The sequence below is a fragment of the Cyclospora cayetanensis genome, unplaced genomic scaffold, assembly GCF_002999335.1.
Source record: "Cyclospora cayetanensis isolate NF1_C8 unplaced genomic scaffold, CcayRef3 CcayRef3_contig_232, whole genome shotgun sequence".
Classification (NCBI taxonomy): Eukaryota; Apicomplexa; class Conoidasida; order Eucoccidiorida; family Eimeriidae; genus Cyclospora; species Cyclospora cayetanensis.
Genome location: NW_020312184.1, coordinates 25,308 through 36,013, shown reverse-complemented (window position 1 = coordinate 36,013; position 10,706 = coordinate 25,308). Strand labels below are relative to the sequence as shown.

General features: G+C 47.4%; 1 protein-coding gene across 1 annotated transcript; it reads right to left on the bottom strand.

The window, feature by feature from the left end:
• Positions 1 to 273: 273 nt before the first annotated feature.
• LOC34618729 (coiled-coil domain-containing protein 40) lies at positions 274 to 10,626 on the bottom strand. Its single transcript, XM_026338144.1, has 16 exons — positions 10,387 to 10,626; positions 7,399 to 7,641; positions 7,052 to 7,228; positions 6,652 to 6,850; positions 6,280 to 6,446; positions 4,952 to 5,131; positions 4,461 to 4,531; positions 4,196 to 4,270; positions 3,492 to 3,603; positions 3,096 to 3,365; positions 2,777 to 2,905; positions 2,504 to 2,602; positions 2,001 to 2,130; positions 973 to 1,070; positions 604 to 681; positions 274 to 390 (listed from the first exon to the last, which is right to left on the bottom strand). Exons 1-16 carry the CDS (start codon positions 10,624 to 10,626, stop codon positions 274 to 276), a joined length of 2,385 nt encoding a protein of 794 aa, XP_026193929.1.
• Positions 10,627 to 10,706: the final 80 nt, after the last annotated feature.

Here is a 10,706-nt window from a genome sequence, read left to right as displayed (position 1 = left end):
CCTGACATGAGGGGAAAGGGACAGTTACGCTGCGCGTAGCTGCACGCGCTGGGTACCCTAAGCGTTCACAACTAGTTGCACATAGCGTTTAGGGCACAGGCACAGAAATTGCATGGTGGTGTTTAAAGCTCAAATACTCTGCAATAGATACGCCACACGAACAGACAACTCTTGAATAAACTCTACCAATCCTTTCTTACTTCTAACCAGTGTAGTGGAGGCTGCTTGCTCGTAGCCCAGCCCCCTACATCCATCACTAGGAGAACATTCTATTCACTCTGCGGAGTACCGCAAAGCCGAGGGATGGAGCCTGTACAGTGTGCTTGCGTTTGCAAGGTGCAATGCCCATGCCCGGAAAGCGCTCATTGTCGGCTGCAGTGCCGGTGATATCTGCAGCACCAGTAAAGCACGAGATTCTGTAAGGTGTGCAAGGAGGCACCGGCTTCCACGCATTGATGCATCGGCTTCAGTCTCTTCTTCCTGTGCCCAATTACGAACCAGTTTTCTGAGGATGCTGCACGCCTTAGAGGGTCTATTTCGACAATGCCAAGAACTTCAATCCGCATTCAAGTGTGTGGAAGCACACTGCGAGACACTGCTCACCTGCTCCGCCTCGGCAAGAGCCGCTGCAACGCTCGCCGCCTCTCTCTGTACATTGTAGATGGCCAGTTCTATCGATGGCTGCAATAAGTGCAAAATCCTGCCCCGGAACCCGTCTTCCTGTTGGGGCTTCTAGATTCTCCTTGTTACACCCTCACTCAGCCATCATATGCGAGAACCACCCTACGTTGCTAAAGAGTAGCTTAGTTGTATCTATGACCACCAAACTGCACACGGTGGTTGCTATGTCGTCTTGTTTGCTGTGACCGCTAGGGCCACACATGCGGCGGGTTCTCGCACAAGTAAGTTACACGCAGTGTGGCCAAACCTTTGAAGCAGTGAACTTGCACTAGCTGCGTGTGTCATGCTTGCCTTCAGCCGAATCTTGAGGTCCTCGTCTGAAAGTTTTGCGATGTCCTTCAAAGTGCGTTGCATTTGCACGAGGCAGGCTTTTTCAAACATCAGGCGCACTGCAGCCGCAAGACGCCAGCGTAAAGCATGTGAGCTCATTTCTACTGGCGAAGCGCAGTTAGTTTAGAAAACTAAGCCTCTTCAAATATTACTGGCACTAATACACGCGAATGCATTGACAGGTGGCAGGCGTTGGGCAGCTCTAAGCGCTTCGTGCCTTTTTCTTTCTCCACTGAACTCTCGGCGGCCTTCATTTTGCTCTGGGCTTCCTCAATTTCTCGCTTCAAAGTTGTAATCTGACTTTGGATCTGCAGCGTTACCACAGGCGGGTAAGGCCTTACACAGCACCGCGAGTAAATTGTTTGACGCTTACGAGACTTAGGAACTGAATAATTTTGTGGGTACAGTCGCTCTAAAGAACGCGATATGCAAACGCAAAGCCCAGGCATGCGGGGGTAGGCGCATATATGTTCGTGCAAACCTCGGCGAGAGTTGCTGTCGTGGTCTCGAACACAGCTTCTGTCTTGGTGCTTTGCTCTGTGACAACAAGAGGAGCCGCAATATCACGTATGCCTACTGCAAAGATGACTTGAAGCGCTCAGTTCCCACTCTTTCGGCAATCTACAGAACTGCCAAGCCCACGCAGTTCCCCAGCCACAAAACTAGATAATTTGAGGCAGAAGCCTGTTTTTCGCAAAATTCCATAGCGATCTAGAGCGGGTAAAGCTGTCCTAGGCTGGATGCATAGAATCTATGGTTCAGGCCTGGTAAGGTGGGATTAACGGATTACGGCTATTCAGATGTTGGCCAGGTTGGATCAGATCGCTTCACAGCCCATTTTTCGTTATTGCTCAATGTCCCTTCCCCACAATTCTAGTTCACGCATATTTATACGGTCAGGCAAATCGCCTAGAACTTCATTTTATTACTGGCCTATCTCTTAGAGTTGCGGTGCAATAGTACGGTTGTGGAGTGCATCTACCATCTACCTTCTGCCTCTTTAAGCCTTGTATCAAGGGCCGCAAGCTTCCGTTGGAGTACCGTTTTCTGATGCGCCTCATTGACTTCACGTGAGCGGGGTTCGTTGCGCACATGAATATAGTCCCGTTTATCCAGCATCTGCAATGCGCAGGTGGATTCAAACTCCGAGATGCTTGGTGTGACAGACTGCTGGCGCTTTGCATGGGGGCCGCTCAGAACACATGGAAGCCGTGTCCTAGGTAGCCACCACTGACTGAACTAGAAGCAAGGGAGAGATAGTACAACATCTCTTGGAGTGTTGGTGGCAGGACGGCGAGAACAGTGAAACGTGTAAAATGAACTGTTCAAGCGAGTACATCTTTTATTGCCAGATCGTAGGTTGTGCACGCGATACAGTACTCCTTTGAGATAGAATACAGAATACAAATAGCTTAAGAGGCATAAACGTTTGTACAGTGCCCGAATCATGAATTCGGAACATTGTCCGAAAGGTCTGGAAGGGCTAGTGTACCCGTTTCAGTTCATTCACTAAATGGTCTTGGGTGTTTTTAAGTTGTATTTCCCGCAATTCCATTCGATGAATTTCTTTTTTCATGGCAGTTAACTCGCTCTGAAAGCATATGTTTCCAACAAAGCTAGTGCAAAACCGTCATGTCCTCAACCCGAATTCTACTGCTTATGCCCGCTAGTCTGCGCTTTTTTTGCAGGAGCTAGAATATATGTTACTGGCAGAAACAAGGTCTATGAAGTACGCAGCAAGGTTTAATACATAGAAACGGGATACCTGTCCAATGGACGGATCAATGGCCATCTGCATTTCCTTTTCTAGGGTAATCTTTCTCTCCCACAGCATCACTTGGCTTTCCAAGCTGAGAATTTCTTCAAGGCACGTATCACGCTCTTCTTCTGTTTTCTGAACGACACCAAATGCTGCGTGGTATTTGTATTCAATATAGGATACAGACGTTATGCAAATTCCTGTGCCCGCACTGTTTGGGAAGGGGAATTTGCAGCATACCATTCAAGTACACTGAGTGCTACCATTGAATAAGAGTGCACGAACTTTTAGAGAGCCTGATGCATAAAAAACATAAATGATAGACCTTTACGCTCAAACGCAACTCCTCTTTTTGGGTATTCTTCTGCTCTAGCTGGAGCGCCGCTTCTCCCGCCACTGCGGCTGCCTCGTTTTCGAACTTTGCCTGTCCGTCTTTAAACGCAACCATTTGCCTGCTCATTCGATCCACCAGATGCTGCATCTCTTTCAGCTCGGATGTAAGCGTCTTGATCTCTCTCTTCGTTGCTTCCACTTCGCCGCTAATCCGGACATTCCTCTGCTTGCGAATCGCCACCTCGTCCTTCTTTGCGGCCACCTGCGGTACAGAGTTTTGTCGAAAATCACCTACCTTTTGTAGTCTGCTATCACAATTGCGGCTGATGCCGCCGCGATACAGTAGAATCAAAACCCAAGTTGGATTCGGTGGGGTAGCCAGCCTTACTTCCTCCCTTTTCCCCCCTATTTTGGCCTGTAGATTTATCAGGTCGGTCTGCTTCTTGATCCATACTTGCTGCAGCTCCGCTATGTTCTGGGCGTTCTGTGCCGATTGGCTCCTACGTGAGCAACAAACAAAAGGACAAAGCATTTTTCGTTTGTGTGGCTATCAATCTTCCGGTAGTTTATCCATGTTTAACGATATACCCATTACCTCATCAGCATTTATTGTTAGGGTCACATACCCATACAATAAAGGAAAGACTTCATTCTTAGTGGCTACAAAAGTTTCAGTCGATGATCGCGAATACTTTGTGTGCACATTTTAGCAAGCGCTGTCTAACTGAATATTCAATGTGCGCCTGTAGGGAAAAAAACTATGCGGATTCTATCAAGGCCGTTTAATTGGCTAAAGGATTCTACTTGCCATATTCTAGTATCGCAGTTGCTATTTCGGTGGTGGCGTTTTGCGAAGAAAAGAAACCAGGTACTCTCACAAGAGAGGCTAATATACAAATCTACCGCAATATACCCTCTGGTATCCGCCATGAGCAGTGACCCACAAAAGTGGAGGCGTGAATTCCAGCCCTTCACATATTTTGTGTCGCTTCGGCTTACTAAGCTATCCTGCAGGGCCGATGCTACACGGTTTCAGGAGGCGCGCAGCCTCAGATTATTACTTGTTTCGAACACGCAAGTGCAGAAGCCTACTTCAACCCTCGAATCGTTGCATCCAAAACTCCAGAGGATTCCTCCCCATTCGCACTTTTCTTGGCATCGTATTCCCTGGTCAAAAGCTCGGTTGCATTGTCTCATGGCATCCCAGATTCCAGCACGTGGATGACTCCCCGTACGGCTTCTGCTTTCATGTATTGCAGTGGAGGGGGAGGGGGAGGGGAAGCTTAAGCTTACTGCGCGTTTTTGCATGTGTTCTGAAGTCAATATGCGTTTGTAATGCATCCCGTGTAATAGTTACCTGTTCAACTGGTCGACAAGCTGTTGTTTCCTGCTAATCAGAATGTGGCCCTTTCGTATTTCTGCTTGATACTGCAGCGAGGCACAAACTTTAACAAACTGCTTCACACCTCAGCGCAAGCTCCGAATATTTCACAAGATGCAAGTATCGGCGTTTTATGCTGTGAAGGCGACTTTCATAATGGCTGTACTTCCGCCAAAGCTTTAAGTACAATGACTCTGTGACTGCAAGTGCACGTTGAAATCTTTGTGCTCTTCATAGCTGCTCAATGGGTATTACTGTTTCAAAAGCACATATTCGAGTCACACGTGCAACAGATTCGATTCATGTTGCAACGCTGCCGGTGCACAAAATTTGTTTCTGTAACCTTCCTATACATCTTTGATGGTTTTCACGTCTTGTACTACTGGAGGGCCATGTAAATATAAATCGGGTCAGCCTATTTCCAGCTTCATCATAAAACCATGTTCTAGCTTTTGAATTCCTCGTACTTGATCCAAAAAATTTTCTTTTTCCTTGATATCCTGGTCTATACCGGCCATTTCTTCCTCCGCGGCCGCTATCGCCGCTCTAACGCCAGCGCTCTCTACCTGCAACTGAGCGGTCTCGAATTCGACTTTAACAAGCTCTGCCTCACGCTCCTCACATCCCTGCAGCAAAGCCTTGGTTTTCTGAATTCAACGATACCAAAAACCATGTGATGGCCCTTTAATGGCTTTGGCATGAGGGCTCCAAAAAGTTGAGGTGGCTCCATGTGTTGGCAGCGCCAGCATTCGATTGCGATTGCTAGTAATTTTCATGGTTGTTTTCGGCGTGAGGATAAAGGCTGTGTGGGATATGAAAGTACACGTGCCACATACGACAAAACGATGGGGTTAGTTGTTCTATCACATCGTTAGTGGCATTTACTGATAGCTAAGCCTGCATAAGAACAGTTGAAAAGATCCACTGAATGCACATTCTGAGGATACGAGTCAACTAATGCTGCAAATCAACTCGATTTACAGGAAAAACTATGTCGAAGTGGATTTTCTAGCCAGCACATCACACGAACTTGCCTTGTGATGGGTACTTCCAGCTCTCGTGATGGACGCCTGATCAGCTAAAGCTTCAAAGATTTGGTTGGTGAGACGACTGCACTCTTGCACGGAGTCTTGGACTTCCCGAATAACCGCCTGTCGTGCGATGGAGCGGCTACACACCCAATACTGGTCATGAGGCTAGGCTTTATAGATTTAGGATCTACAGTTTGGCACTTACGAATAATAAAATATATGTTGCAGGAAAAGGCAATGAACCTACATGCTAGCCGAGTCTCAGAAGAGAAGGCGTAAAGAAAAAAGTGGCTTCACCAAGCAACGCATACGTCATCGGCACCACTATTTACGTACCTCTCGCTGGTGGGCAAGAGAATTGGCGAGCTCTTCCGTCTTTTTGGCATCGTCTTGTGCTTTGTTGAGAGACGTCGCAAGGACTGTCACTTGCTGCCGCATTTGGCGCTGCGTATCTTCCGAACTGGATATTTGCGCCTGGATGCCTTTAAGTTGATAATGTGTTGAATTTCGTTGTGCAGTTAAAGTTTCGTTCATTTCCTGGAGGTCGCGCATTGTTTGCTGGTTTGTGTTTCACATGTATCAAAACACACAGCACTCGTCACAAGACTATATGGTGCAGACCGACTCCATCAAATTCCAACTTCCGCACCCTTAAATATTCCCGCCCCATGTGCAGCTCTGTTTAACTCCTTGACAAAACGTAAGGGCCGTTCAAACTCTGGAAATTCTTGTCCTCGAGAGACGACAACAAAGGAAAATCTCACTTCGAGCTCGCGGATGTGGCCCTGAAGTGTAGTTGCCTTTTCTTCCTGAGTTTCTATGGCCTTCTTTATTGTAGCTTCTGCCCGCGAACGCATTTCAATACCTTGCATGCACGCTTGGAGCTGTGTACGCAGCTCGCGCTTGCCTTTCATAATTTCGTCTATCTCATCTGCACGCATCAAAGTATCCTAGGCATCCGTAATCCAGTGAACTTTCCCAGAAAAAAGCAGTGGGGAAATTTCTCTACGCGTAGCAACTTCGCTAGAGGTATGCTTCAGATTTAAGAGTTGGAGCAGGGCTTTTTGAACCGCAACACATGTTTCTTTGCTATCCGTCAACTGTTTAATTCATCGGAGCGCTGTACTGATGCATACGTTGCGCCTCTCGAATTGCTGTTTTTGAGACCTCATGATCAGCCTCATGCGCTTTTATTTGTGCCACTATCGAGTCCTTCTGTTCCGACATTTCCTGCAGCTGCCCATGGAGCCGATCAAGAAAGAAGTCTTGGCGCATCTTTTGTAGTTCGTCTTTTCGCAAGGTTTCACTGTCCTTGTAAAGCTCTCGACGTTTAAGCTAAAGCAATCGAACACAGCTCAGTAAGTTTTTCGAGGGGGGTTGTTGCGGCTACTTCCGTAGATTTTATAGGACCCATATCGAACGAAAAGCCGCTGCCATTTGGTAGTGACTGCGGCTGATTAACTCCCCCACGGTGCACTGGGTACGGGAGATATGGTCAGTTGTAAGGTGATTAAGCAATTGCCGGTGATTTCGCACCTTTATGGAGTTTTCAAGGCTAATGGTGTGTTCCTGCGCCTTTTGCAAAGCAAATTTGATTTCATTGACTTCAGCACGCGTCTTCAAAAGTAGATCTCTTGTCGCGGAGACTTCTGCCTCTTCCGCACGCAGCTCTTTGGCGAGCTTCTGCATCTCTTGTTCGCTGGCTGCTCTTTTCTTCACGCAAACAAATGACAACCTACCAAAGGTCACGTGGGAGGACTTTTTCTCCCTCAGTACTAAAGAAACGCATACGTTGGCGCAGAGGAGCGAGATACCAGTGATATTTTTGTGAATCAAGGGCGGTCTACAACAAGTAATGTGCTTGTTAGAAGCCCTAAACTGACTTTTTGGGCTGCTTCCTCTTGTTCGGAAAGCCTCCGTATCTTGTTTTGAAATGTTTGGAGGCGCTGCTGGGCCTCAAAGAGCTCTACCCCCAGCTCGCCTTGCTCTGTGTCAATCTTTTCAGCTTTGATTTGGCTATCGAAAAGCTGCTCATCCAAGCTTGCTAGACGCTTCTTCAGATGCTCCTTCAGAGTCGCCTGAGCATCTCGGAGTAGTGGATGATCTGGAGCGAGACCTCCGTGAGTCTGGCCTACGAAATGTTAAGGAATGGCACCTGAGCCGTTGAGATCGAGACCCATGTCTTACTTCGTTTGTCCTCAAAAACATGTAACACTCCATCACCTAAATTAGAGTGTCAGTCTGCAAAGTGTTCTAATAAATATGCTATCATACAAACAATAATGCAGCGACCAAAATGTGCAGTGCTATCTGCTAATCCTTGACAGGGTTCAAGCAAGCAGGACAGGATGCTGTAATCAGTCATGAGCTTTTTGATCAAGTAGTTACGCAAGTGCTGATATTCTATGACAGGCAGACCGGTCACCTTCAAGTGCTGGGTCCTGCTGGACCCACAGCGGATTTTCGGCCACCATTGGTAGTGAGGAAGCTTGCACAGCTCCGGTGTAGCACACGCCCGTTGTCTCAAAGAATCACCGCTAATAGAAATATCAAAGAAATATGGATAATTGAACTGAGGTCCTGATGAGGAGATGCGAAGACACAACAGGAGTGCGGACACGCCAAGCTTCATATTTCTTGTTTTTGAAGATTCGCGGCAGCACCTGCACTTACAGCATGCTACTCTAGATGAACTGAGCATCAGTGGGAGGCATGTACATTACCTTTTCAGGGATGCCTGTATGTAGATCTCAAAGCATGCATTCCACCTGCATCGACCTGAGCGTACCATAAGATCTGCTGCGCATTAGGCATCATGCAACTCGTAGTGCTGACTACTCCGTGGGCTTTCCAAGATACTCATCTGTAGCGTGCTTCACTCACTCGGTGCAGAGATCAGCCCACAAGGGGCAAGAGACACAAGCCATACGGGCCTTATACACAGCCTGCATATGCAGCTGTAGATCTACACCCCAAGCATATTGAGTATGAGATGACTCGTCAACAGAACAAGCCGATAGAGTGAGGCAGATTGCCACCAGCTGGTCTAGACAGCCATGACAAGGGAAAAACTGGTAGGTTGCTTGGTATGACGCCCCTCTTTTCCTCTTTTCCTTCATCGAAAGTGCATCAAACACAACAATGCGCCACCACATTCTGCGTAGGGGTCTCCAAGCAATCCACTAATGCGCCATCAGACCTTTCATACATGGAGCAACGAGAAAACTCGTTACTTAACGCATTCTGGCACACAGAGAATTTCTAGGTGGGCTAGCTACCACGAATTCAAGCCTATCTTTTCCTAAAGTTGATAGCTGCCAACCCTTGTTGACTACAGAACCAAAACCTGGAAGCGCACGCACAGCGTTTCACCTAGTGCATTCGGCGATCAAAGTATTTTCAGTACTTCTCCAGTAGAAGCTTTCCAAGCCTTCAATCCAAACCATATCCGAACCCTGATGGTGCTAGTACAAGCCTGAAGTCTTGAGGTCTGAATCACGTAGCATGCTTTATTAGACGAAGGATCGTCTCTACCGCATGGCTACCCTTAGCAACGTTATGGCAAATCGCATGCGCCTACGTATTTTTGTTTCTGTCATATGAGATGCGATTCAGCATTCTTGTGCTACTATCATCGGTTGATACTTCTCCAAACTAACAAATCCCAGACAACTCACCAAGGTCCTACGACAACTGCACACCTGGGAGGCCAATCGCGTGCCAACGGGGGAAGAAGGATACAAAGCAAGATCTTTCCCGCAGTACAAGCTTTACTAGTGGGAGTGTAGGGAAAATTTTAGCAAAACCAAACGAAACACTGCTCGTGCCGTAGGGTCACCTGAAGACGCATGCAGCCCCCAAATATCCCGGAGGTCCGTGCAGTGGCTCTGCGATCACTGGATTTCTTGGAGGCAAGCATATTCCTTGTCGTCAACGATTAGTGACTCGGCGCATATCTTGGAGGGCAGAAATAATGCCATTGGCAATGCCCCTTTCTGATGAAATACCATGGCCTTACGGGAGATGTTCGCTTTTTCTGCTATTCTGCTACACACTTTAGTCCAGTTTTACAGCCACGTTCTTTGAAGCCAAATGGACTTCTACCACTCAATCTACCTGTGATATCAGATTGTCAGGTAATGAGGGTAAAACAGCACTATCTAGGGATAAAAATGCCTGGGGCGGGCTGTGCAACGAAAAGCACAAGGCTTCTTAATCTTTACCAAGTATACGAGCTACATGCTTCTGTAGCTTATGTACGGTGAGTACGCACACTCTGCGCCCTTCGTCCCAACAGCAATTATTATCTTTTGATAGGAACAGGGTTGTCCAAACCTGGGAGGTTTATTCAGCACTACTCAGGTCCTACTGGTCACACCTCTAAATCTGCCTAGCCTGCTGAATGCAAAGACCCTACACAGCACGAAGACATGCAAAGTTCTCTCCCTAATATTCATATCTCTACCTGACCGGGCTACCTGTGGTGCCTGTGCGAGGTCACATTGTCTACTTCTTGCTCTTCTCTAGCACATGGCAGCCTTATTTCAGGAACACTGCTCTAAATTGCCTTCTTCTAGGCTTACTAACGCAAAGGAAGTTCACACATGCCACACATTCCATAAGAATTCACCAATTCCACCACTATTGCGAAAATCAAGAAAAAACGCAAGAATGTAATGCTTTTGGTGTGCACGGCACTGTCTGAAACGTATTGCGCACTAACACATTAATGCTCCCATCAGCGCCAGAGAAGGTCCCCGACTACATACTTAATGCTTTTACGCAAGTCTAGACAACAGTCGCAAGGACAGCAGCACGCTCTGGACTCTAACCTACTCCATGGCCAGAGGGCATGACCACACTGCCGCTACGCGTTCTGCCTTGCCCTCTTTGGGATGACATTGATCCTCGCATCGTTGCGTCTGGAATTTAACAAAGTAGCTCACTGTGCCGACTTTCAGCGTATGTGGGCATTTCTTGTGGCCGGCATGACCATTGCAACTCACCCCTTGTGTTTCTGCAAGGAGTAAGCGACCATAACCCTTTTCGCGCTGCCAAGTCCATTGCTGACTATAATGAGAAAGCTGAGCAAGGTCCAAGCGCGTAAACATTCACAAAGTGGGCAAGTAGTTACACTAAACCAGAGGGAGTGTTAAGCCTGCTTTACAGCTATACTTGCTCCTTCTCGTTC